General features: G+C 41.5%; 2 protein-coding genes across 10 annotated transcripts in view; one reads left to right on the top strand and one right to left on the bottom strand.

Annotated features, from left to right (window-relative positions):
* The window catches only part of pikfyve (phosphoinositide kinase, FYVE finger containing), a 32,384-nt gene extending 16,911 nt beyond the window's left edge, over nucleotides 1–15,473 (top strand). For all 7 annotated transcript variants that reach the window (XM_028591069.1, XM_028591068.1, XM_028591067.1 and 4 more), the window contains 24 exons: nucleotides 37–163; nucleotides 270–1,138; nucleotides 1,512–1,907; nucleotides 3,077–3,177; nucleotides 3,268–3,339; nucleotides 3,616–3,787; nucleotides 4,197–4,375; nucleotides 4,569–4,682; nucleotides 5,251–5,359; nucleotides 5,459–5,613; nucleotides 6,467–6,563; nucleotides 7,655–7,712; nucleotides 7,814–7,942; nucleotides 8,779–8,899; nucleotides 9,094–9,189; nucleotides 9,359–9,439; nucleotides 10,409–10,503; nucleotides 10,596–10,655; nucleotides 11,666–11,842; nucleotides 12,855–12,958; nucleotides 13,039–13,167; nucleotides 14,189–14,450; nucleotides 14,557–14,631; nucleotides 14,930–15,473. In XM_028591069.1, the coding sequence (XP_028446870.1) occupies nucleotides 37–163; nucleotides 270–1,138; nucleotides 1,512–1,907; nucleotides 3,077–3,177; nucleotides 3,268–3,339; nucleotides 3,616–3,787; nucleotides 4,197–4,375; nucleotides 4,569–4,682; nucleotides 5,251–5,359; nucleotides 5,459–5,613; nucleotides 6,467–6,563; nucleotides 7,655–7,712; nucleotides 7,814–7,942; nucleotides 8,779–8,899; nucleotides 9,094–9,189; nucleotides 9,359–9,439; nucleotides 10,409–10,503; nucleotides 10,596–10,655; nucleotides 11,666–11,842; nucleotides 12,855–12,958; nucleotides 13,039–13,167; nucleotides 14,189–14,450; nucleotides 14,557–14,631; nucleotides 14,930–15,045 (3,894 nt within the window). In that variant the 3' untranslated portion in view covers nucleotides 15,046–15,473. The remainder of the gene's footprint in view (nucleotides 1–36; nucleotides 164–269; nucleotides 1,139–1,511; nucleotides 1,908–3,076; nucleotides 3,178–3,267; nucleotides 3,340–3,615; nucleotides 3,788–4,196; nucleotides 4,376–4,568; nucleotides 4,683–5,250; nucleotides 5,360–5,458; nucleotides 5,614–6,466; nucleotides 6,564–7,654; nucleotides 7,713–7,813; nucleotides 7,943–8,778; nucleotides 8,900–9,093; nucleotides 9,190–9,358; nucleotides 9,440–10,408; nucleotides 10,504–10,595; nucleotides 10,656–11,665; nucleotides 11,843–12,854; nucleotides 12,959–13,038; nucleotides 13,168–14,188; nucleotides 14,451–14,556; nucleotides 14,632–14,929) is intronic.
* Nucleotides 15,474–18,481: 3,008 nt separating this feature from the next.
* ankrd44 (ankyrin repeat domain 44) overlaps nucleotides 18,482–27,685 on the bottom strand; it is a 45,863-nt gene continuing 36,659 nt past the window's right edge. For 2 of the 3 annotated variants that reach the window (XM_028590768.1, XM_028590769.1), the window contains exons 24-28: nucleotides 26,308–26,453; nucleotides 21,582–21,664; nucleotides 21,378–21,460; nucleotides 21,128–21,219; nucleotides 18,482–19,967 (exon numbers count right to left, since the gene is read on the bottom strand). In XM_028590768.1, coding sequence (XP_028446569.1) covers nucleotides 19,708–19,967; nucleotides 21,128–21,219; nucleotides 21,378–21,460; nucleotides 21,582–21,664; nucleotides 26,308–26,453 — 664 coding nt within the window. In that variant the 3' untranslated portion in view covers nucleotides 18,482–19,707. The remainder of the gene's footprint in view (nucleotides 19,968–21,127; nucleotides 21,220–21,377; nucleotides 21,461–21,581; nucleotides 21,665–26,307; nucleotides 26,454–27,685) is intronic. The other variant, XM_028590770.1, reaches the window with a different exon arrangement.

Below are 27,685 nucleotides of genomic sequence, written 5' to 3'. Positions count from 1 at the left end.
CCATTAATCACTTTTCATTTTTCTTCTTCAATTTAGCAAGTCTTGGACAGGGTGAGTCGTATGACCCAGGGAGACCTGGTGATGTCCATGGACCAGCTCCTCACCAAACCTCGTCTTGGTACCTGCCTCAAGTTCTACATGCAGCCCTTCACCTTGGCCAATAGTAAGAAGCACACCTCCTTCTCCCAATGCATGCTGCTGTGAGATACTGTAACTACACCCTATAGAATGAATCCTGATGTTTGTCTTTTCTTCTTCTGTCTTTCCAGATGAAGTGAAGACTCTGATGTTCTTTGAGGGTTGTCCTCCTCATCTTGGATGCTCCATCAAACTGCGTGGTGCCTCGGAGTACGAGCTGGCCAGGGTGAAGGAGATCATCATGCTGATGGTGTGTGTGGCTTACCACTCCCAGCTGGAGATCTCTTTCCTCATGGATGAGTTTGCCATGCCGCCCAGTTTGTCCCAGAGCACCTCGTTCCCCTGCCTGCTGGAGGGCGCCTCTGTGGAGGAGGAGGATGGAAAGAGGAGAGGGAAAGAGACAAATGGAGAGAGTCAGGAGAAAACTGCGGCGACTGAAGACTCTGCACTGGGAGGACAAGCTGAGGAGGAAGGGTTTCCCTCTGAGTCTTCATCCAAAAATGGAGATTTAGACACTCTCCAAGACAATCTAAACTCCAGTTTACCTTCCTCTGTCCAAGAAGAGGAGGCTGGTATCACAGAGACGAAGACCTCCTCGCCATTTTCCAGTACCCTTGCACCGCCTCTGCCTGTCTCCCCTCCGTTCCTCTTGGAGAAGGACCAGGAGATGAGCTCATGCACTCTGATGGCATCTGAGGGCGAGACGGGGGCCGAGGGAAGCCTATTGAAGGGGGATTCACATGATATGGATGACGGGGAAAGTTCAGAGACTACCACTACTCCTCGGTTGTTCCGAGACCCTCTGCAGGACGATACGGGGATGTTTGTGGCCGAGCAGGTGGCTTCAACCGATGACCGTCTGAAGTCCATCTCTGCTGTTTTCAAGCAGGAGCTTAAGGACATCATCCTGTGCATTTCTCCCTTTGTCACATTTAAAGAACCATTTCTTCTCATGCTTGCTGGCATGCTCTGCCCTAGCAGGGATTACTTCCCCGAACAGGTACCTAGCTACGTTGTTGTAGTTTTTGTTGTTGTCCATAAAGTGTCCGAAAATAATGAAATGTTCATCCCAGGTTCTCCGAGTCCAGGTGATTGTCTTCAAATGTGTTGTTTTGTACAAAACCCAAAGACATTCAGTTTCCAATCATATATAAAAAAAAAAAAAGAAAGTAGAACATTTGGATATTTGATAGGTAGGAAACAGCTATGTTTGGCTTTTTAGCTTTTGAAATGACTAACAATGAATCGGTTAGCATAATATTTGTATTTAGGTATTTCTTTTTCCAAAAGATGAATCGCTGCAGCTTTAGACTGCGTTATTAAGGCAGTGTTTCCTAGATGATTTTATCATCTGTGTTTTCCCTGTCCCACAGGTCTACCTGTCTCCTCTCCTAAACAAGGACTTCAAGGAACTGGACGGACGCAGAAAACGACAGCTACTTAAAGACTCTGCCCCCTCCTCTCTGGTTAGTGGACAGACCAACGGCGCTTCACAGCCGAAGCTCATCGATGTCCTGCCCTCCCACAGTCTTACGAGCACCCGCATTATAGAGCAGCTGAACAGCAGCCAGGATCTGGCCAAGATGCTGGCTGACTACAGAGCAAAGGGAGGTCGTATCCGGCAAAGGGAAGCCACCGACCCCTTCAGCACTGCAGCTCCCGTCAGTGTCCAGAGCAGAGCGGTGGACCCACAGGTGAAACTACTAGTGAAGACTGACAGTGAAGAGGAGAAGCCAAGCAAACTGAATTATATAAGCTGGGCCCCCAAGGTGAGCAGTGTTGAGACAACGTTTCATTAATGGTGCCCTTCTTATAAACAAACAAAAGTTATCTTTACATTCAGTCTTACTCACCAAAACAAATATTAATTTTTTTTATATTTCCTTCCTTATAAGATATTTGAAAAGGCAATTTTTTTTTAAATCTGCATTGTTTGCATCCATGTTTAATTGCTAGCAGTCATCTTCTTTATTGCTTTTGTTGGTGCATTGCTACGTTTCTTGGCGTATTACAGCCACCTGTAGATCAGTTGAGTAGTGTGAAACCATTAGCAGGAATGTGTATTGCTTCACCTGCAAACAAAACGGGGACACCCACTCGTAAAAAACAAAAATGCCGATCATTTATCAAGCAAAAATGACAATGTTTTATATCTTTGTAAATTTTAATATTATTGTCGACCATTGGTCAGACAAAATAAGCAATCTTAAGGATCACCGTCCTTGACTTCTGGAAAATTATGACAGGAACTTTTTTTTAAAACTATTTTATGAAAAATATCACAGGAATGAATTGTTGATGAAAATAATTGTCCTGAAGGAAAGACATAAAGTTGCTGTTATTTTTTTATTTTTTTAAAGATGGTTCTTTTGAGCTTTTCTGCCTTTAATTTTGAAAGGAAAGCTAGGTGAGAGAGGGGGAAGACATCCAGGAAATTGTCACAGTTTGGATTCGAACCCTCGACCTCTGTGTCGAGGCATTGTGCCAACATGAGTAAATAAAAAGCCAACTACTGCTATTATTGGTGCATTTATATGTAACAGCGCTGTTTGGGTGAGTGTGTGTTAGAGACTGTTAAATTACTAAATTAAATTAATTGAATGAAAATGAAATAGTTCAATGTAGAATTGGGATATTTGACTACTTACCTACTAATCTGGTAAATATTCATATATTGTTGAAATAATTTTTGCCCCTTGACCACTTTTTTTTAGAGGCATTCTAAAATTTATTTTCCTTTTGCCCTCTTCATTTCTGACATTAGTTGGAGGTAAGTATCTCCTCTGTGTTCCTGCCTCTTTTTTTTTTTAGGCTTGAGCATCCCCCATCTCTGATTATTCATTTGTGAGGGAAACTATGAGTAAGGTGTGTTCATCTATGAGTCTCTGTGGCTCTACTTTTCTCTTACTGTTGATGCGTTTGTGTTTGTTGTCCTCAGCTGGACTGTCTGAACCCGGTCAACCATCAGAGACTGTGTGTGCTCTTCAGCAGTTCATCAGCACAGTCCAACAACGCGCCCAACCCCTGCGTCAGCCCATGGTAAACCCCTTCATGTGGAGTGGATTAATAAAGAATCTTATTCCTTGTTTTTTTAATGAATTTGTATTCATTGCCTTTGTTTCTCAACAGGATTGTCACAATGGAGTTCTATGGCAAGAATGACCTCTCGCTCGGTGTATTCTTGGAGCGATATTGTTTTAGGTAAGACAAAAATGTATTTATTTGTATGAAATTCTTATGCTTTAATGAGAAATTTGTTATCAGAGAGAGAAACACAGTGACTGAATTGGAGCTATAGGGGCCAAGATTAGAGCTAAATCATTTTCAAATGTGTAAAAAAGTCAGATTTGAAACTGTTAATTGGCTTTTATACATTTTTGAAATGTATGTAAATAGGTAGCTTTGACAATTGTTGGTTCAGTTAGTTCCAAGTAAGCCTGCCAGTTTGCTTTACGTGCGTGTGCGTGTTTTCTCCAGGCCGTCTTACCAGTGCCCCAGCATGTTCTGTGAGACTCCCATGGTGCACCACATCCGTCGGTTTGTGCACGGCAGCGGCTGTGTGCAGATCGTGTTAAAGGAGCTGGACTCTCCTGTGCCCGGTTATCAGCACACAATTCTCAACTACTCCTGGTGCCGCATCTGCAAACAGGTCAGTAGCAACATAACCTAATATTTACCTTTACCATGGAGTTTCAGTCCCAATACCAAATATAAATGTTCTTTGATACTTTACTCTGCGTTTCAGATCAGATATCTTGCCGGGTTTATGTACGTTTAAAAAAAAATCTAACTAAAATCCAAGGATTCTGTCTGCCTCTCAATTGTCTCGCCAACCGTTCATCCGATCTACTTCACACTTGATGGGAGTATTGCTGAGGACGTTATACTTATTTCAGCATAGTAATAAATCTGCAGGGGAAAATAAATTACTTAATTCTGAATTAATTCTTCCGCATTATGTTTGTTATTTAAATTCAACCCTGGAGGTGAATACATGAAGTCTGATTATCAGGCTAGACTTCCCTCTGTTACACTCAATCTCTGCCTCCTATTTTTAGGTGACACCAGTGGTGCCGCTGTCCAACGACTCGTGGTCCATGTCTTTTGCTAAATACCTGGAGCTCCGCTTCTACGGCCACCAGTACACCAGGAGGGCTAATGCGGAGCCCTGCGGACACTCCATCCACAAAGACTACCACCAGTACTTCTCATACAACCAGATGGTGGCTTCCTTCAGGTTGGTCACCTCTATCCTTCATTCACCTGCTGCTGAATTAGGCAAAGGGCGTATTTATATGGTCAAAAACCTTCAATCTTTTGCTAAAGTAAAAGGTCTGAATACTTCAACAGGTGGTTAAAAGCACATATTGTGTACAATTAATCCTTGAATCAGTCTTGACACAGACTTTTCCTGTCTCTCTCCTTCTCAGCTACACTTCTGTACGACTGTTGGAGATTTGTCTTCCTCGTCCCAAGATCTTCATCAGGAACCTGGGACCTTCTAAAACCAACCTGCAGCAGGACCTGAAGGACTTCTCTCTAAAGTAAATGATAGAGCTCATATATAGATATAAGATATAAGAAGAAAGACCACATAGACATGAACATCAAAAGGGTTTATCCCCAGCTTTCATGTCAATCTGCCCATTAGATTATCTTGAGTTAACTTTTTGGCCCCAGGGAGGCTCCGAAGGAAAGCTCCTGAAGTCTCCACACTGGAAACGTTTCATCCTCTGTGGAGCATGAATGTGTCAGGAAGTTTCATGGCAATACGTATGTAGTTGTTGATATTTCGTTATTGAGAGGGTGTCGAGGATTATAAGTGTACGCCCTTTGAGTTAGGGCTGAAACCGACTGTTTGGTCTATTAAAGCAATGAAAGCACCAATAGTCAAACCTACAACATCGTTATTGAGGTATTTGGTCAAAAATATTCTTCATATCGCCCAGCCCTACTTTTCACTCCAAGAATTGTTTTAGTTTTTGTTGTTCTCAGTCCATAGGTAGTTGAAGCTATTAATCTAAACTAATAGATTACAGCACGTTCATTCGGTGGTTTTCTTTCTTTGCATATCATCCCGTTATCCACTGTTTCCGTCTGCTCGCTCCTCAGAGTGACTCAGGTGTACCTGGCCATAGATGACCGCCTCACCTCCCTCAAGACCGACACCTTCAGTAAGACGCGAGAGGAAAAGATGGAGGACCTCTTTGCTCAGAAAGACGTAGTTTTTTTTTTTTGTGTCTGTATGTCTCATCTCTTGGTTCAGTAGTGTTTCTAGACTCCTCATGGTGTTTCTGTGTGTGTGTGTGTGTGTGTGTAGATGGAAGAGGCTGAGCTGCGGAGCTGGAACGAAAAGCTTCAGGCGCGACTACAAGCCTGCAGTTTGGATTCTCCTCAGCAGGTGCAGGTGGTTCTGGAGTCGCTGGTGATGAAGAAACAGAGTCTGTGTGAGATGTTACAGTCCTGGAACACCAGGTCAGAATCACTTATGACTTCCTTTTAATATGTTTTATTGGATGTTATTTATTTATGGATATGACAGGATAGGGAAAAAAGTATATTCAGTACCATGCAACAAAAGAAGAAGAAGAAAATATACCAGATAAGAAAAAAAGAATATTAAGACACTCTTACCTGAAATTAACTCCTGTATCTCTGGTGGGGTTTTTTGTCCATATTTTTTTGAGTATTATGTTCTAGGTCTTGAATTATTTTAAACTGGTGTTAATGTTCCTACGTCCGCTACCTCTAATGCTCCCGCAGCGCTTTAGAATGTTGTTGTTTTTTTATACCGTGTTATAATTCTTTCTTTCGCTATTCAAAATATATTTAGCTGTATTAAGACTACAAATGAGACCAACATGCAACTTAAATTGCAGCCAATCAGCTTTAGTGTTATTATTGCGAGACTCTTTCGGATTGTACCACAGACATAAAACTGATTTTATTCTTCAGCTTTGGGGAAGTGCAAGTTTAGCGATACTTGGCTTGACATCTGACATTTTGTTTTGAATAATGTCGTTATATAGGTCTTAAATGAGGATGTTAGGATAATTGATAAGAGGCTGTCAGATCTGAATGCAAAAAGCTCTTCCTTTTGCAAAAACATTCAAGTTGCAGGGTATCAACTCATTAAACCACTGATTGATTGGCTGCAGGAACCTCCTTCTTTAAGTACATAATATGTTGTTTTTTAAAGCTGTAAGCTGTAAAAGAGGAGCTGTATGTTCTTAAATTATTTCAGTTTTTTTTTAATATATATTAGAAGGGGAAACCAGGCTCTTAAACTCCTCTTTAATCCTCACTCTGTCGCCACTTTCCCTTCCAGGCTGCAGGACTTGTTCCAGCAGGAGAAAGGCAGGAAGCGTCTGTCGGTCCCTCCCAGCCCGGGCAGGCACAGACAGACCACCACTGACGACAGCAAGGTCGGTAACATCATTTATCGTGTTTACATTCAGTTAGGTAATTGGGTCACTGTCAGGATCCTATCTTGCACCCGGCGCAGCACAAAGCCCGACGCAAGTGTCTTTGCTAGTTTAAGACCGACGCAGTTGTCAATTTCCCATCCAGCGCCTACGTCATTTAAATAGCAAATGCATCTGTGCCCATCTTTGCACCTGTTCTTACAGAGAGGTGCGTTCAGGTGCATTCTTGACCTATCACTATCTTAAGGCAGCGGAAAGCGATCGCGCCATTGACCAACATAAGCCGCAGCATTTCATTGTTATTTTAACAGCAAATTAGTCAAATGTGCCTAGGTTCGTGCACAGCTTGCACACACTATGCTTGTTACACACACACAGGGAAGCGCAGCAGCACACAAACATGCAAAAGATTACAAATAAAAATATTTCTGTGCAAATCCTCCATCAGCAATGTGCCGAGGTACTAACAAGCCTGGCTTTTAAAGGGAATGGGGTATGACACTGATTGGTTTATTGCATGTTATGCCCAAAACACACCTATGAATTAATAAAGACACTAAGTACAACCCTTTTGAACCATACCTCTCTATTTCTCCTCACACTCTCTGTCCTTATCTATACTGTCAGAAAAAAAGAACTGAAAGTAACACTCAATATCGTCTATAACTTGGTTTCCACTGTTGAAACCCTTTACAATTAGTAAAATTCAAGCCCACTGAGGAAAAAGCTGCGCTCTCTCCAAGTACTGAGCCTGTCAACCCAAATGCTTTTACACTTAAAAACATGATTCACAAATACAGCTAAAATCAATCATCCATGGTCCTAAAATAAGGTCGAGGTAATCTGCTGCATTTTACAGTCACCAAATTTAGAGCTGCAACGATGTGTTCAATTGATCGTAATTTTTCAAGCAAAAAGGCAAAAACTGTGATTTGCCACCTGCTCATATTCATATTATTTATTGTTTTTGCTGAAACCTGCCAGCTTTTGTAATAGACCTACTTCCTTATGGAGATAATTCAGGTGTAATTTAGGATGAATCAGTCTTGCCTATTTGTATTTATTTATTAATGTATTGATTTATTTAATAGAGTGCCCCGGATTCCTCGCCCCGTAACCCCTCACCTGTGGTACAGAATGGTGACAAAGGTGAGTTGGCTGACCTGAAGTCATTCTGGTTCTAGTGTGACTGAGTGAAGAGTTGGTTGGTTGTGATTCTGACTGGAGCTGATCTGTGTTTTCACCGACAGAGGACCGTCACCTCTGCACGATGGCCTCCACCTCCTCCTCCATGCTGTCGTCTCCAGGAGAACCTGGAGCTGAACCTTTCACACCTGGTCCCTCCTTCACTGAGCAGGACTCTCTCAGCATCCCAGAGGGTACGCACACGCACACGCACTCGCACACGCACACACACACTCACTCACTTACACACACACTCTCACTCACTCTCTCACTCATTCTTACATACACACACTCTTTCTCTCTCTCAATCACTCACTCTTACACACACGCTCACTCTCTCTCGCTCCCTCTCTCTCTCTCTCTCTCTCACACACACACACACACACTCTCTCTCTCACTCCCTCTCTCTCACACACTCACTCTCTCTCTCTCTCTCTCTCTCTCTCTCTCACACACACACACACTCTCCCACTCAATCACTCTCTCTCTCTCTCACTCATTCTTACATCCACACACTCACACACACTTTCTCTGTCTCTCTCTCAATCACTCACTCTTACACACACACACTCACACTATCTCACTCACTCACTCACTCACTCTTACACACTCACACACACTCACACACACACACACACACACACACACACACACACACACACACACTCTCTCACACACACTCACACTCTCTCTCTTTCACTCACTCTCTCTCTCACACACACTCTGTCTCTCCCTCTCTCTTACACTCACACACTGACACACACAGGGTACTTGATACATGGTAGAAACATTCAGCTTCACACTAAGCAGTAGTAGTACGATTGCTTGCCAGAACCAACCTTAATACATATTAACAATATCCACTGTCCCATAAAAGAATAGTGTTAAACATTTGGAACACAGCTACATTGGGAATCAATGACGGGGTACGTGAGTTCATGTGACAGGCCTGTTGGGGTACCTCAGACCAAAAAGGTTGGGAACTTTAGATTATCTGTCTGATCTGCATCATTTCTCTGCTTGTTGTCAGACGTGTTTGACGGAACCTTGCTGGGCTCCACTGACAGCCAGGTGAAGGAGAAATCCACCATGAAAGCCATTCTCGCCAACTTCCTGCCCGGCAACAGCTACAGTCCCATCCCCTTCCCGTTGTAAGTGACTCAACTCACTCGGGGCGAGGCCAGGCGGAGTATCTTCCGGAGTGCTGAAAAACTGTGAAGAAGCTACAATAGGCACTCAACGCTCGGTCACTCTCAAGAGCCAGCTGATGCAATAAAAATATATTAAGTATTGGCTGTAGGCTTCAATGGTTTGTCTCTGACGGTCATGTGATCTGTGTTGACAGTGACCCGGACAAACACTACCTGATGTACGAACACGAGCGCGTTCCCATCGCAGTGTGCGAGAGAGAGCCGAGCTCCATCATAGCCTTCGCCCTCAGGTGACCGCCGCCTCCTCCTCCTCCTCCTCTCTCTCTCTCTCTCTCTCTCTCTCTCTCTCTCTCTCTCTCTCTCTCTCTCTCTCTCTCTCTCTCTCTCTCTCTCTCTCTCTGCGGCTTCATGAAGGTCCTATTTCAACATGATGTTATTGTGTCATGTTTTGCCTTCCAGCTGTAAGGAGTATAAGACAGCGCTGGATGATCTGTCCAAGGTGTCTAACGCAGGCGGGGATGAGACTCCACAGGTCATCAGGTACGCAAGATTCAAGTTTAAATCTCTCAACGATCAGTGGTGGAAAGAAACTAAGTACATTTACTAAAGTACTGTCCTTGTGTACAAATTTGAGGTACTTTTATTTACATGAGTACAATTGTATGCTCTATATACTTCTTTATACAAAGTGCTTCGCCTAAAACAATAAAGAGCAGTTAAAACATTGGTTATAGAGAATATAAGCTGTAAATTAGCAGGAAAAAAACACAACCAAGAAAGAAGGAATAAACGTTTATGGCGTAACCTTTGTCATACTAAAGTCAAGGCTCCAGTAGTTTTATTTAAAGTAACCTTTAACTGGTTAACTGATGATTTGAAATAAAGAAAAACCAAGGGCCCTATTTTAACAATCTAAGGTGCGTTTAGGGCGTGTACGAATCCACTTTTGCTAGTTTTACGGTGGGAAAAAAAGGGTCCGTGTGCCGGGCGCGTGGTTCAAAAGGGTTGTACTTAGTATCTTCATTAATTCATAGGTGTGTTTTGGGCGTAACATGCAATAAACCAATCAGTGTCATCTCCCATTCCCTTTAAAAGCCAGGCGCGTTTGGACCTTGGAGCATTGCTGTTATGATGGAGGATTGGCTGAGCAGGAATGAGAGATTTTCAGGAGAAGAAACTGATCTGATCGTGTGTGAAGTGAAAGCGCACAAGCACATCATATCATAATTAGGGGTGGGAAAATAATCAATTCTTAGATGTATCGCGATTCTCGATTCAGATAAGTTAATAATTGATTTTTTTGTTTTTTTAAATGTGTTGATTTTTATTTGTCTCCAGACAAGTCAACAAATCAGAAAACAGAGTGACTGAAAGAGGATGGGATAATGGTCAACAACTTAAGAGTTTAGGCAAGAGTGCAGAAAAAAAAAAAAACGGCGGGTGAAAGATAGGGCCCCAGGTGTTAATTAGGCAGAAAGAGCTGACATAGTTTCTCTTTTCTGTCTTCAGTGGTGGGGAGAGTCGGGCTAAGAGCAGCCCTGCCAGGCCCAGTGAGTCGGCCTCATCCCAGCAGAGCCGCAGCAGCATGGAGACGGATCCCCTCAGTACGTGTTTAGGTCAAATAACTATTTAATTCACTGAAGATTTTAAAACATTTAGAAGTTAAATGATTCACTTTTACTTCTGTTTTGTGCAGAGGATGCAGACTTGGCCGATAAACAGAAGAAACAGACCATGAATCCACACGTTGAGCTACGTGAGTATTCATCTAACATATATGTACTAAATTAGCAATTTGCTACAACCTGGCACAAGACATCTATTAATGGCTTTTGTGCACTGTCCCTGTACAAATAAATAAATTACAATTACAATTTACCCTCCGATACAGTGGGGGAGAAAGTATTCAGATCCTTTACTTAAGTAAAAATACTAATACCACACTGTAAAAATACTCTATTACAAGTACAGTAAAGGTCCTGCATTGAAAATAAAGTATTAAAACTATAAAAATGTCCCTTGTGGCTGTAAAACTATTATATATTATGTCATTACATTATTATTACTAATGTAAAAGTAGGATTTTACTGTTGGAGTTGGTTGAGCTGGAGCTCATTTTAAACTATTAACTAATGATTATTTTCATTATGGATTAATTAAATAAAAAATAATACATAAAAATAAACATTTGATTATTTTCTCCGTTAATCGTTTGTTTGGTTTGTAAAACTTTGTTGAAAATTGTGAGAAATGTTGTCACAGTTACCCAAAGTGATACCTTCATAATGTTTGTTTTCTCCAACCAACAGTCTATACCTGAAAAATATAGCAAATAAATTCAAATAATTTAAAGGAAAAGCGGCAAATCTTTCCTTTTCTTGAGCTTCAAAAATGCTGTTTACCAAAATAGTTGCCAATTAATTTTTACTCAATTAATGTACTAATCGCAGAGGGGTTAAAGGGAGGGGGTGTTAAGCTATGTCTGGTTTATATATATATATATATATATATATATATATATATCATTTGTATAATATTTCTGTTACTATTTGTATGATGTCTGTTTTTTGTTATGATCATTCTTAAAGAAACATGTAAATGCCATGCAAACTTCATTGTTGAATGAAAATGTTTCACAATAAACATATTTGAAACAACAATTAATGCACTAATCGTTTCAGCTGTACGTGTATACACTTTTGGGTAGTTTAATTTATAACAAAGTTCTATTCTGTCTGTTTTTTTTTTGTTTTTTTTTTTTGGTAGAATTCTCTGACGCCAACGCCAAGTTTTACTGTCGAATCTACTACGCTGAGGAGTTTCACAAGATGCGTGAGGAGATCATGGAGAGCACTGAGGAGGACTTTGTCCGCTCGCTGTCCCACTGTGTCAACTGGCAGGCTCGTGGTGGGAAGTCTGGAGCCGTTTTCTACGCAACAGAAGGTTGCATATTTAATATCTCAGAGATAAATGTGACGACTACTGCAGCTAATTCTCAAAGTCACAGTGTAACAGTCGTTAGAGCTTCGTTAGCTTCAGTAATGTGACATATTTCTGTTAACAAATAACCAATAATGAAGGGTTTTCCCAGGCTAAAGCCCAATTTATGCTTTTGCGTTAAATCAATGCCGTGAATACGTACGTAGGTACGTGGAGATAGGCACCGTCGCGGCGACGCAGACCGCAACAACTGTGATTGGTCCTCTCGGCCGTGGCTTGGTTTTTTGCTTGGGATTTTCCCCTAGTCTCACATTGCCAGACCTTCCTCCACAGCGCTGCAGAGGAAGGTCTGCATAGTCCACGCAGCATTCCGGGATGGGAGAAAAACGTGCTGTGGTTTGATGGCATTTCTTTCAACCAATCGCAATCGTCACAGTGCCTCTTCAAAATAGCCTCGGGAAGGAAATTGTTTCGGTGGAACGTGCTCGTTCAAAAGTTGTTTTAGTTTAGTTGTTTCATGCCAACTCAAAAGGAAGCCCAAGGCAAAGGATATCCTGCCGAAATGAGTGAAATCCCGCATAATTTCCGCCGGCTACGGAGCAATCCGAGAAGTGGAACGTCGTGACTATAGACTACATTTCCCCCGACTCATTTCCTGGTTCTCCTTCTCCATAAACAACATGAAATCAAGGAGAGGGTTAAGTGTTCCTGCTCCAGATTACCGACTGTGGTCAGAAAGCACAGGGGGAGAGACTTTGTTTCTCCCACTATGACTTTCTCGAATAGGTACTCTCTCGGGAGCCAATCCCCGTCACTCTCTCACTCGCTCTACCACTCACTTGCCACAACAGAATACTGCTATTCTCTTAAAGAGATACGCTAGAACGTTGCACACACCAGCGCACAAGGATAAACCCCAGGCCACTTACGTAGGCAATAAACTGTAACGTGTAGGTCTATCTCTTAAAAACTTTTGAATAACCGGAACCATCTCCTCTTCTGTGTGGTGTCTCAGATGACCGGTTCATCCTGAAGCAGATGCCCAGACTGGAGGTCCAGTCCTTCCTGGACTTTGCACCTCACTACTTCACCTATATCACCGGGGCTGTGCAGCAGAAAGTAGGCATCATAAAGAATCTTATCTGGGGTTCAGTAGCTGAGTTTAAAGTAAATAACAACCGATTTTTTGGTCACCGCAGAGGCCGACTGCGCTGGCGAAGATCCTGGGTGTTTACAGGATCGGTTACAAGAACTCTCAGAACAACACGGAGAAGAAACTGGACCTGCTGGTGATGGAAAATCTTTTTTATGGACGCAAGATGGCTCAGGTAAGACAAAGTACAACAGTGCAGTGGTAAACATTTCACACGTTAAAGTAGTCATAGTTCAGTAAGGTGTTCCTTGTCAGTGTTTTCCTATTCCATCTGATGTTTCCGGATTAATATTACTGCTGCATTAAGCGCTCTGAATAGATTTCCCGGCTCCCAGCGTCGCTACTTCATGGCTCCTCGAGGTGGCGCTCAACGCGTGAATGAGGGAAACTTGAACATAAGTTAAATGCAACTTTTCCCGCTTCGGTCCCCCTACAGGTCGGAAGCAGAATTGTCCATTACATTACATCACATTACATTGTCCAGTTCATTCCAACTACAGATCCGCTACCCGATCTGGCAAACTTGCGTAATGTAATGTAATGGACAATTCTGCTTCCGACCTGTAGGGGCACCGAAGCGGGAAACGTTTTCTAGTGTTGCTTTAACTAGCCGAAGAGGAAGAGGTTTTCAACGGGATGGCTGACAGGGGTTTCAGGAAAATAACAGATGCCCCAGTCCAAAGTCTGGACCCCATAATTTACGTTTCAATTTACAGTTTAATTTACAGACTGAAAAACAGTTTGGACTTTCAGTGAATAAAGAGAGAAAACCTGCACTTAAAGTGCCCATATTATGAAAAAAAAAAAAAATCACTTATTCTGGGATTTGGGGTGTTATTTTGTGTCTCTGGTGCTTCCACATGCATACAAACTTGGAAAAAAAACAAACATCCATGCTGTTTTGAGTGAGGTACGGTTTCTGAATGTGTCCTGCTTTCAGTCTCCGGGTGAGCTGTTCAAAATCTGCACGGCTTTCTACGTCAGTAGCCGAGACGAGGTGGCGAACCGTAGCGCGCTAGCATGCTAGCTCGTTCTCAATGGCAAAGTGTATATGGTCGAAATGACAATAAAACCCACTTGACTCGATTATCGCCGAATTGCTGCATGGTGATATTATCGTATGGTGAGGTACCCTGTGATTCCCATCCCTAATGTTTGTCCAGTGACAACCACGTATCTCTAATCTTCCTCTGCAGGTGTTTGACCTCAAAGGCTCGCTGAGGAACCGGAACGTGAAGACGGACTCGGGGAAGGAAAGCTGCGAGGTGGTTCTGCTGGACGAGAACCTTCTGAAGCTGATCCACGACAACCCGCTGTACATCCGCTCCCACTGTAAGGCCATCCTGCGAGCCGCCATACACAGCGACGCCTACTTCCTGTCCAGCCACCTCATCATCGACTACTCGCTGCTGGTGGGGCGCGACGACGCCACCGATCAGCTGGTGGTCGGGATCATAGGTGAGAGGAGGAGGAGAAACCTGAAGCATCGGCATGCTACTTTTGACTTGATGGTTTGATGTATTTTTCTGGATATGTCTCTACAACAGTTTTCTCTTTCCTGTAGATTATATCCGGACATTCACCTGGGACAAGAGACTGGAGATGGTCGTCAAATCCACTGGAATCCTGGGAGGTCAAGGTGAGTCCTAATGTGATCCACGCTGTCCTCCATATCCTGTTTACAACACTCTTTTCTTGAACACACAGAAAGAACATTCACATAATTTCATCCCGTTTTCATCTACTTGTGAAATTTAGGTTCAAGTGATTAGTATAAAAGTAAAGCTAACCCTAACCTATATAGTATTGTTGATATTAAAATGTTAGTTTAAAAAAAAGAAATAAGGATACATAGGCCTATATATAGATATATATATAGATATAGATGGATGGATGAGTATGTTGTCGCTAATGTCATGTTGTCTTTGTCTCATCAGGGAAGATGCCCACTGTGGTCTCTCCGGAGCTGTACAGAGCTCGTTTCTGCGAGGCCATGGACAAATACTTCCTGATGGTACCGGACCACTGGACCGGCCTGGGCATCAACTGCTGAGCAGTGTGTGTGCATGTCCCCGTGCAGTAATGCACAGAAACGCACAGGTACTCACTCTCCCCTCAGCATGTGAGTTCAACACAAGCACACTGGACGCTGTAAATGAAGCCGGTATATAGACCAGTATACAGCACAGCATCATTCCATAGGAGCAGTGCCGCTCTGCAGCATTAGTAAGACAATTTAGATCAGGCTATTTTTTATCATTGCAGTATGATCAGATTATAATTTATCCCCCTCTGAAATCCTGACGTGTTTCATGGAGAGTTTGTGATTTTATTGGTGCCATGAGTCCAAACTGCTTCAAGAGGACCCGCTGAAAACATTCAGTCTTGTGGATTATAGTTTGTAAAGCAAACTAGCTCATGCGATTTAAAGTTTGTAAATGTACAGAGATTATGTAACTATTAAAATATTATTAACACTGATTTGTTAAAGCTAGTATCTGTTTGTTTTGTTGGGGTTATTGAAGCAGAAATGATCAATATCCGATATGATGCAGAATCTTCTAAACTACAACGTATAGCAAATATTTGGATGATCAGACGAGAGTGCTGACACTCAATAATCTGAGTCATTTATTGAGCACATCTGTGAGCTTCACAAGTAAAGATTTGCCACGTTTTATAATTTGTGTGGTCTGGATCAACGGAAGTACATTTCCAGGATAACTGCCTGACGTGATGTCCCTAGCGAGCTGGTTTTGAAGAAAATTTGGATCGTGCAACAAGGCAGGCCTGCTTGGTTCCTTCGGGGAATGATTGTAAAGATTTACAAAGAATATGTTTACAGCGTTTCCTCTCTAACTGGGACGTTTTGGGACCGATTGTGTGGACATTTAATATTGTATATGGTGTTTTTTCTTTTTCCACCAAAACAAGTTCCTCCCAGAGATCAGTTTTGCAGAGCCACCCTCGCTGCGTCCGGAGCTTAGCGCTGCCCAAGACGATTGTGATTGGTTTAAAGAAAATGCAAACAACCCAGAGCGTTTCTTTTCTCCTATCCCAGAACGCATCTGTGGTGTAGCCGGACCTTACTCCACAGCGCTTTGGAGGTAGGTCTGGCAATGCGAGACTATAATTTGTGTAAATTGGATAGACAGAATTTGCAATTTGAAGATGTTGCCTAGGTGTCTGACAAATTTCACATTTTCACTATTTACTTACAATTCATATATTAAACATGCCGACCACAAGTAGCTAAGTAGCTTCTAATTAGCAGCAAGAATATGAATTTTCAAAGCAATACAAAGGAAAGAAATGTAATTTCCCCACAGGATTGTTTTTTTTTAACGCTGAATGAAAATGAAGCACCTGAAAGAAGGAAAAAACACAACAGTAACTTCAAACTGATTTTTTTTTTATAATTGTACAATTTATATAAAACAAATGGAAGCTGACAAACAGCCCTCAGCATGTCGTACTGCATCAGGAACTGGTGGCAAAATCATCAGACATGACCATTGTGATTGTCAGGACTGGTGAAGCTCATTTTCTGGTAGAAGAAGAATAATACTGGCAGACAGATTCAGTCTCTCAGCAGACCTTCAGCTCAGGGACAAAAAAAAAAACCCCACTTGTTAACGTGTGCTTATCAGTTGTCTACCTCAATCTAACTGCAGCTAAAAAGGGTTCTCAATTCAAAATAAGCTCATTATTTATACACAACTTTTTTTTTAGTCTGGAAAAGATAACTCAAATTTAAAACGTTAGGATGGAGACGTCACTCAAAAGTCCTCTGTGATGGAGATTTGTTTTCATACAAAGCTTTACGCCAACATTATATACAAAAGCAGTTCAATTTCATATCAGTACCTAAAGCAAACACTCTCACACACAACAAACTTAAAAGGAGAAGTCTGGAGATACTGTGATTTTCTTATTGTCTGCAAAGCCCACGGAAAGACCAAGTATTAAAACCCTAATCTATATTCTTTCTCTGTGCCGCACAGCTCCATTATTGTCCAAAAATTATTAAAACACATTAATGAGCCGCATGTTCCTTCATTACCAAGAACATATGGCAAACGTGTTTCCCCAAATACTCAATAGAGCACAAAAGGTGGATTAATCCGCCACTGAAAATATTCCCCCATAAATGCACTATTTTCTTTGAGTAATGTTTGCTAAAAACTACAGTGACTAGCTGTTTTTAGGAAATGATTTAACCTTTTTTTTTTTATCATCAAAATATCTGTGACATCATTAGGAATGAAAGTCATAAAGTATTGATGGTTTTTGGTCTTCTCGAGGGAGTTGTTAACAATAAAAAAAAGGTATACCAGCAGCCTCCAAGGAGTGAGACGTCATTTCACAAAAGTCTGGTGGATAACGGTCACGCAAAGCAAACTCCTCACAAACATGTTATTCAATGCGACATAACCGCCCACATTTTTGTCAACATTAAAAATCTGTTAACCCAAAAGGGCAAAAAAAACCTGCATCTAGCTAAATGTGCAAATAGTTTTGGTTTGATTTGTCCAGGTTTTGAGATCATTTCTGCCTCCATGTTTCCACGTTTGTGGTGCTTACAACAATTCAAAATGTATCACAATGTTATTATATAACGTATGTTGTGGCACTTGACTGTATTCTGTCAATTTAAAAGGCAAAAATGCACAAAAGAAATAATTAAATTGATTGATTTTGTATCTGAGGCAAATATCTCAAAATCTGGACAAACTTGCACGGCTCAACACCACCACGGGTTCATTGATTTTGGTGAGGTGATTCTTTTAAAAGATTATTATAATTGACTAACAAAAGGATTCGTTGTAAAAACAAAAATGGATCGACATCAAGGCACTGGACACGTTTGAGACAATGGCACATAGCTGGTAGGTAGACGAACAGGAGGGAGGAAAGTGGTCAAGGCCCTGTGTTATTTTACATTTGAAGTGCTGGCAGTATTTGTACCATCATGTAATAGATAATAAATACCACAACAAACTGACCGGGACCCAAAAGTGATTACAAAAATGTGGAGAATCTGGGCTTGTGTGATTTAGACATTTAGAACTGGTCACCGTTGGCTTTCCTGATCTACAGGAGGCGAAGGAACGGTGCAGGAACGTCTGCCACCCTGGGTTCAGTCAGCGGGTACATCCCAATTCCCTTATTTGATCGTTCGATCGCTTGAGGAAGGGTTTGGGGGGTTGCGATATCCGGTGACATTATGGACACAAATCTCTTTTATAATCTCCTTTTTATCTCCTCACTCTCTCTTATTAACGAAGAGGAATGGAAAACAAGCGTCTCATTTTTATCCGCTGGTTAAAAATAACTTCTTCATTATTAATAATTAATTATTTATAAATTAATTTACAGACGTAAATAAGTACTTGATTTGTCTTCCCGTCATCAACCTTGGAAAAAAAACTCAGTTTTTGACGCCTTTTTTTTTTCACAGTTTGTTTTTGCTTTTTCCAACGTTTTAAATTGTAAAATGTTTCTTCTACACATTTTCAGCGCTTATTTCTACGTCCCATATTTTACAATATAAAACAAAATTTGAAAACGGGCCAATTTGACATGAAGTCAACACAGGGGTTAAGCCTCGATCCCCCTCTGGCCCGACTAACTGTGGCAAACTTGTAACCCCACCTTTATCCCCACAGAGGGGATATTATTCATGCAGTGGAGTCATGTATAAAATGTAGGTTTAATACTGAGAAAGTATTCTTGCGTTTATGGTTCTGTGTATCGTTAGTCAGTGTAGAACCAGAACTTTGGAGGGTTTGGTGGTACGTAACACTTGTGCTTAATATATTTGGTAGCCCTAAAATCCCACATCCCGCCACTGTTGCCGCCTGTGGAAGTGACCATGGCCATCGCTTCTCTCTAAAAACTTTCCTCGCGCAAATGAGGGAAACGTGGATGCAATTAGGGTAATTAAGATGTACCCAGTGCGTTATAGTCTATTTTTCTGGTGAACGGTTAAACTACTAAACACCACATTATAATTATTATTCACAATCCATCAACACCGAAACGCAAAACCCAAATTTGTGCTTCAGTTGTTAACGATTAAAATGAGCTCTATGTACCTGTTCATCAGTACGTTAATTATTTGCGCGTGGAAGTCAAATATTTGGTACAACAACAAGACAAAAAAAAAAATCAAAAAAAAAAAAAAAAAAAAGGTTCAAATGACACTTAGCGGTCTTAATGGCCTACTTCATTTTGTACAAATGGCTTTTTTTTAAAGACAAAATAAGTCTCAGAGGCGAGTTGCTATGCCATGCAGAGACTAAAGTACCGAGGTCGGGTTGGATTTAAGCACCCGTGAGTAGAAAGAACTAACCGTGGTGTAAGTTAACACAAGCATGCAGACCGAACCAGAACTGGTCCAGATCGAATTCTTCTTCTCCGTGAGGCAGCTTCCTCGGCTGCAGCAGGAAGTCCTGGGCAGCGTGGCTGCTCTGCTCCTTGTTCTGAGGAAAAGGGCTCTAAGAAAAAGCGCTGTAGGGCCTCCAGCACGGTGCCTCTGTACCAGATACAGACACTGCAAAACATCCAAGCTGTGTCCCAACCAAGTCTCTACCCTTCTCCCTCAAGAGGGCACTACAGACTGAAACACTGCATCATTCCTGGAGGGGGGACGGGGTAAAAGGTTTGTGTGCACAGTTCGAGGTAGAAGGGTAGAGAGTCGGTTTAGGAGGGGTCAGAAGGTTTCCGAGTCCTCCGAGTCGTTCTCGGTGGTCCCCTCGCTGGAGGGTCCGGAGGGGTTCCTGGGGCTGCGTGGCCCCCGAGGGCCGGTGACCGGGCATTTACTCTCCTGGTGGGGCAGCTGCCTCAGCAGGGAGCCTGGGGAGGGAGCCCCGGAGCTGCAAGGGGAGCAGAAAGGCATCATGGTAGCCAGAATGAGAGCCAGACAGTCAGCCACCTCTCTGCTAGGAGCGCAAGCCAGAGCAGGCGTAAGACCTGAGGTAGAGAAAAAAGAGAGGGAGGGGGGGGGACAGATAGAAAAGAAGGAAGAGGAGGAGAGCGAGACGTAGACGTGGAGGAAGCAAGGAAGGCAAAGCAGAAACAGGAGCAAGAAGACAAAGGAGGGACGGAGCAGCATTCCATTAGTGTTCAGCCAGCTGACACAGTACATAGACATGAAGGGGGTACACTGATATGAAGGGGGTACACTGACATGAAGGGGGTACACTGACATGAAGGGGGTACACTGAAATAGCACACAGAGACAACCACAGCTGACGTCTTTCACTACACAACAAATACATCCAATAAAAGCAAAGAAGCAGCTTGTATACAGTTTAAATCAGGGTTCCCACTCAAGCCAGAGGTAAAACACTCTTATAATTTAGTCCGATTTTGAAAAAATGTTATTTTGCACAGGCCCACTGAAAACAACCCTTAAAAAAGACCCACCGCCTGAATTATTTTGCACATTAAAGTTTGTTTACAGGTCTTGGGGAAGTCTTAGTGTCTCCAGAGGGAGCTGTGTGAGGAGAGAGAAAGAAAATGTGAGGGTGTGGAGTAAGTAAGAATCTCTGAATGAATTGTCAGTGGTTAAGTTGCATTGTGGGTAATGTAGGCGCCAGGTTTTGACAAGGAAGTAGGTGTGGAATATAAAAAGAAGATCTTTTTTAGTTCTGCTTCGTCAATTATTATATTTATAGTCATTTCAAAGTGTCTATCATGAGTCTGACACTGTTAGAGAAGTTCAGTGCTAAATCAGGGAGATTTAAGTATTTCTAATCATTAGACTCTCGCGATGAATTTGTCGTTCCCCATCTCTCTCTCTTCCTTCATTTCCTGTCATCTCTCTCTACTGTCGACCCAAAAGTGTTTTCTTTTAAAGGGTGTAAGGGGTGTAGAAGTGTATCATTTGTAAAATCCTGAAATATCTCGTCTAAATTCCATAATATTCCACAAACTCCATGACTAGCGGGAACCCCCTTTTAAAAGATATTCATTTGCAGCGCACATGGAATTGTTTTTTATTTGGGGTTTTAAATCATTCATTAGTCAACTTCATGCTGGAAAGGATGAAAACATTCACACTGACCAACAACCACGGCATGCAGCTAGGGGCCTATAAAGCACCTGGGGGGGAACCAGGTCCACCCTACCGTTCTCATCCACCGTCTGAACGTTGGCTCCTCGGGACAGCAGCTCCTGGACCGCCTTCTTCAGACCGCTACGAGCCGCCAGGTGGAGAGGGCTGACAGACGGACACAAGGTTGTATATTTATTAACAAGGACTTCCTGTGCGCCTTGAATGCCACATTTTGTACGGAGAGACAACTGTGTAGAGAGTGAAAACGTACCATCTTATAAATACGCTATGTTTTGTAATGGACAGAGGTTTTAGATACTCACGTTTGCAGCGCTGCATTTGTGGCGTTTACGAGTGCCGTGTCCGAAAGTTTCTCCAGGATCAACATCACACAGTCTTCCTTTCCCTGTAAAGAGGCGATGTCAGGTTATTTAGAGAGCCGAGACGAATACATTCCTACTTGCTGATTTTTGAAGCTACAAAGACACTGGAATACAAGACCAATAAGATGGAGGCTGGAGACTTACGTTACTGCAGGCTAGATGCAGGGCGGTGTTGCCGTCTTTGTCCCTCAGACTGAGGTTGGCACTGGTGCTGGTCAACAGCACCTCTGGAGCACGAGACATAATCAGAACCATCATACATACACTTAACAGACATACATTACAATAGGCTCGTTCGAGATGAACTGCGCATCGCCTGTAAAGTGGACGAGAGCAGGCGGCAGCAGCAGCAGCCGGGGGCGGTGACAAAAAGCCGCTGTCAAGTCGGACAGTTTCCAGCTGATTCCAGCAGCCTTCAGGCTGAACAGGAAGTCAAAGAAACACTGTGGTCCAATTCTGATTTAATAAAATGTTATCAGACCCATATATCAGCGCCTACGCAGTCTCCAGTTGTTTTTATTATGACAGAGTAGCTGTCAAAATGCTCTACATGTGATCTGTTGCTGATTCTAATTAACAACACACTGCAGATGATCTGGAATCTGAACATATTTAGTCTCTCTGACTTCTAAACCTAACTAACTATCAGCCACACAACATGTGGTTTGTACCGAATAACTGTGCGTTCTTTTTGTCCACCGAAGTCGATTTACGAGTTGTTTTCCGGAGTTACGAACCGGAAGTTGCAAAAAGAGCGCCATCGAGGTCGTATATATACGACTCGTCAAGTCGTCTGAACTCAGAGGACCCCGAGTTCACTTTCAAAGATGGCTACGTCGTGCATCACACGTAGTAAACATTGTGGTTTTCTACAATTTTAAGCACATAGTGCTGTATACTGCTACCTATAGGCATGTCTCTACAGTCTTATTAGGAGTTAAACATAGTGCTGTATACTGCTACCTATAGGCATGTCTCTACAGTCTTATTAGGAGTTAAACATACTGCTGTATACTACTACCTATAGGCATGTCTCTACAGTCTTATTAGGAGTTAAACATAGTGCTGTATACTGCTACCTATAGACATGTCTCTACAGTCTTATTAGGAGTTAAACATACCGCTGTATACTGCTACCTATAGACATGTCTCTACAGTCTTATTAGGAGTTAAACATACTGCTGTATACTGCTACCTATAGACATGTCTCTACAGTCTTATTAGGAGTTAAACATACTGCTGTATACTACTACCTATAGGCATGTCTCTACAGTCTTATTATGAGTTAAACATAGTGCTGTATACTGCTACCTATAGACATGTCTCTACAGTCTTATTAGGAGTTAAACATAGTGCTGTATACTGCTACCTATAGACATGTCTCTACAGTCTTATTAGGAGTTAAACATAGTGCTGTATACTGCTACCTATAGGCATGTTTCTACAGTCTTATTAGGAGTTAAACATAGCGCTGTATACTACTACCTATAGACATGTCTCTACAGTCTTATTAGGAGTTAAACATAGTGCTGTATACTGCTACCTATAGGCATGTTTCTACAGTCTTATTAGGAGTTAAACATAGCGCTGTATACTGCTACCTATAGACATGTCTCTACAGTCTTATTAGGAGTTAAACATAGTGCTGTATACTGCTACCTATAGACATGTCTCTACAGTCTTATTAGGAGTTAAACATAGCGCTGTATACTAGAGATGTTCCGATACCGATACCAGTATCGGTATCGGCTCCGATACTGCCTAAAACGCTGGTATCGGAAAGTACTGGAGTTTATGCACCGATCCGATACCACGTAATAAAGCCTTAAAGAAAATCTACGTTAAAGTAGTTTATTTATGTTCTTTTTCCGTTATAACTGACTGTCAAACTGGAGAATAAAAAAAAGTTCTGGGGCATTCATTGTTTGTGTTTGTTCATGTTTTACAAAGAGTTTAACCTGAGCCAGACCGACAACAAAGATAGAAATCATATCACATCCATACAGGGATAGTAGTATACAGTTGTTAAAACATAATGAAATATATGACACACTGGTATCGGATCGGTATTGCATCGGGCCGATACGCAAGTTCAGGTATCGGAATCGGTAAGCGAAAAAGTGGTATCGGGCCATCTCTACTGTATACTACTACCTATAGACATGTCTCTACAGTCTTATTAGGAGTTAAACATAGTGCTGTATACTGCTACCTATAGACATGTCTCTACAGTCTTATTAGGAGTTAAACATAGTGCTGTATACTGCTACCTATAGACATGTCTCTACAGTCTTATTAGGAGTTAAACATAGCGCTGTATACTGCTACCTATAGACATGTCTCTACAGTCTTATTAGGAGTTAAACATAGTGCTGTATACTGCTACCTATAGACATGTTTCTACAGTCTTATTAGGAGTTAAACATAGCGCTGTATACTGCTACCTATAGACATGTCTCTACAGTCTTATTAGGAGTTAAACATAGTGCTGTATACTGCTACCTATAGACATGTTTCTACAGTCTTATTAGGAGTTAAACATACTGCTGTATACTACTACCTATAGGCATGTCTCTACAGTCTTATTAGGAGTTAAACATAGTGCTGTATACTGCTACCTATAGACATGTCTCTACAGTCTTATTAGGAGTTAAACATACCGCTGTATACTGCTACCTATAGACATGTCTCTACAGTTTTATTAGGAGTTAAACATACTGCTGTATACTACTACCTATAGGCATGTCTCTACAGTCTTATTATGAGTTAAACATAGTGCTGTATACTGCTACCTATAGACATGTCTCTACAGTCTTATTAGGAGTTAAACATACTGCTGTATACTACTACCTATAGACATGTCTCTACAGTCTTATTAGGAGTTAAACATAGTGCTGTATACTGCTACCTATAGGCATGTTTCTACAGTCTTATTAGGAGTTAAACATAGTGCTGTATACTGCTACCTATAGACATGTCTCTACAGTCTTATTAGGAGTTAAACATAGTGCTGTATACTGCTACCTATAGGCATGTTTCTACAGTCTTATTAGGAGTTAAACATAGCGCTGTATACTACTACCTATAGACATGTCTCTACAGTCTTATTAGGAGTTAAACATAGTGCTGTATACTGCTACCTATAGGCATGTTTCTACAGTCTTATTAGGAGTTAAACATAGTGCTGTATACTGCTACCTATAGACATGTCTCTACAGTCTTATTAGGAGTTAAACATAGCGCTGTATACTAGAGATGTTCCGATACCGATACCAGTATCGGTATCGGCTCCGATACTGCCTAAAACGCTGGTATCGGTATCGGAAAGTACTGGAGTTTATGCACCGATCCGATACCACGTAATAAAGCCTTAAAGAAAATCTACGTTAAAGTAGTTTATTTATGTTCTTTTTCCGTTATAACTGACTGTCAAACTGGAGAATAAAAAAAAGTTCTGGGGCATTCATTGTTTGTGTTTGTTCATGTTTTACAAAGAGTTTAACCTGAGCCAGACCGACAACAAAGATAGAAATCATATCACATCCATACAGGGATAGTAGTATACAGTTGTTAAAACATAATGAAATATATGACACACTGGTATCGGATCGGTACTCGGTATCGGCCGATACGCAAGTTCAGGTATCGGAATCGGTAAGCGAAAAAGTGGTATCGGGCCATCTCTACTGTATACTACTACCTATAGACATGTCTCTACAGTCTTATTAGGAGTTAAACATAGTGCTGTATACTGCTACCTATAGACATGTCTCTACAGTCTTATTAGGAGTTAAACATAGTGCTGTATACTGCTACCTATAGACATGTCTCTACAGTCTTATTAGGAGTTAAACATAGCGCTGTATACTGCTACCTATAGACATGTCTCTACAGTCTTATTAGGAGTTAAACATAGTGCTGTATACTGCTACCTATAGACATGTCTCTACAGTCTTATTAGGAGTTAAACATAGCGCTGTATACTGCTACCTATAGACATGTCTCTACAGTCTTATTAGGAGTTAAACATAGTGCTGTATACTGCTACCTATAGACATGTTTCTACAGTCTTATTAGGAGTTAAACATAGTGCTGTATACTGCTACCTATAGACATGTCTCTACAGTCTTATTAGGAGTTAAACATAGTGCTATATACTGCTACCTATAGACATGTTTCTACAGTCTTATTAGGAGTTAAACATAGTGCTGTATACTGCTACCTATAGACATGTCTCTACAGTCTTATTAGGAGTTAAATACTGCCTGATTAGTTATTTTGTAGCTTGTGCAGCTGAAATTGGCTAGAGACGCTCGGTTGCTATATGACCACGATGGCTTTAAGCCGAGTCTTGAGCAGAAAGCAGAGCAGTAGCTTAACGTTAACGTTAATCAAAACGTAATTTTCATGTATCAAACTGTGAAATATATTTGTGTAATATGTCAATAACTGGGTGAATAGAATCCTAAATGTTACTAAAAATGTTACAAAAATCCATCTTTTCTCCGACTCGTAGTATCGTGGGACAAAAAGAACGCAACAACCCCGCGGTTATTTGTTTTCCGACACGGATGTGACGTCACACTCAAGCTACTAGTCGCGATTACAAGACAAAAAGAACGCACCATAAGACTTTAAATCAGACAAATAGCAGTTAAGTTAGTTAGTTAAGTTTATATAACACGTCATCATGTTGAGTCGATTCTGAACCAATCAGCTGTTGGATCAGCTGAGAGGCCGGTGTTTCCCAGCATGCCCTGGTTAGACACAAATCTAACCGGCACGCATCTTGAACGAGCCTGATGTAACAAAATAGGGCCAAAACACACTGCAGGGTTGAAGCCACAAGCAAAGTAAAACCTCTCCGTACCGAGGGCTCCGGCTCTGCCCTTCTCTGCCGCCATCATCAGTGCGTCGCGACCCGATTGGTCCACGGTATCGACAGGCGCATCGTGAGACAGGAGCAGCTGGACGCAGTCGACGTGGCCCGAGAATGCTGCAGCATGAAGAGGAGTCCTGCAGGAGAGAGGAAGAGAGCATACTTTAGGTAAAAGTACTAATACCACACTGTGAAAAGTCCGACATTACAACCTTACTGCTTCAGGCGAAAACTCCAGAATTAACTGATCATTCATTTTGAGCTCTAAGGCAACAGATACTGATCTTCATCTTGGAGCGAGCAGGTAGGCAGTTCCCACACACATCCCGCAGACATCTGCCATTTTAAAATCAGTCTTTTTATTTCCTCTAACCTCCAACTGAACTGTATGTTGGAGTTACCCTGTTCACATCCCACAGGCAGGGCTTGACATTAACTTTTTGAGGCACTTGTCCTTCGGACAAGTACATTTACGTTTCACTTGCCCATGAACAAAAGTCACTTGTCCAGGTAAAGATTAATAATTTTATAATTTTTTTTTGTGTTTTGCTAATGCAGAATTTGAAGAAACCATTGAAAGCATCCAAACACTATCAACATTAATACAATTCAGTTTAAACAGTAGAAACAAATGTGTCCCAAGAATAGATTTCCCCTTCAACAAGAAAAAAGGATCTCCAGACTCATAATACAAAGTTATACTTTGCACGCCGGTGTGCAGAAGTTAATATATTGAGATTCTAAGTGAATATTTTAAAGTTTCTCATTACTTTCAGATTCCTAGTCAATATTCTGAGTTACTAAGTCAATATATTGAGATACTGAACCAATATGTTGAGTTACTAAGTCAATATATTACGATACTAAGCCAATATATTGAGATTAAGTCAATATTTTATAGTTTCTCATTACTTTGATATTCTTTGTTTATATTCTGAGATACTGAGTCAATATATTGAGATACTAATTCAATATTTTGACCAGAGGTAGTGGTGACTTGAACTTATACTATATCTAAAATAATTTTGTAGACATAACAATGGATTTTGCCACTAAATGTTGGTGTCAACCTGTTTTTTTTTTTTTTCTTTCTACAATTTCACTTACCAAGGGATCCTTTAAAAAGGTGTAGCTACTTTACAGTTGATTATTACCTGATATTTAATCCGCTACAAACGAGTAGCGGAGCAGCTAGTAACGTTACGAGGCAGAGAGCCAGCCGTCAAGAGTCAAATTAACTTCATGCTTCATCCGCACAAAGCACACTTCTATCCCCACGGGTGACCGCTTTATTCGGCTCGTTTTCTGTGAACGATGTGGGGACGGGGTAACGTTAAAGCGTAGTTAGCATGCTAACGTTAGCTAACTA

This window comes from Perca flavescens, chromosome 11 (assembly GCF_004354835.1).
Source record: "Perca flavescens isolate YP-PL-M2 chromosome 11, PFLA_1.0, whole genome shotgun sequence".
NCBI lineage: Eukaryota > Metazoa > Chordata > Actinopteri > Perciformes > Percidae > Perca > Perca flavescens.
The sequence above is the reverse complement of the archived record's forward strand: the minus strand, read 5'-3'. Positions and strand labels throughout refer to the sequence as shown.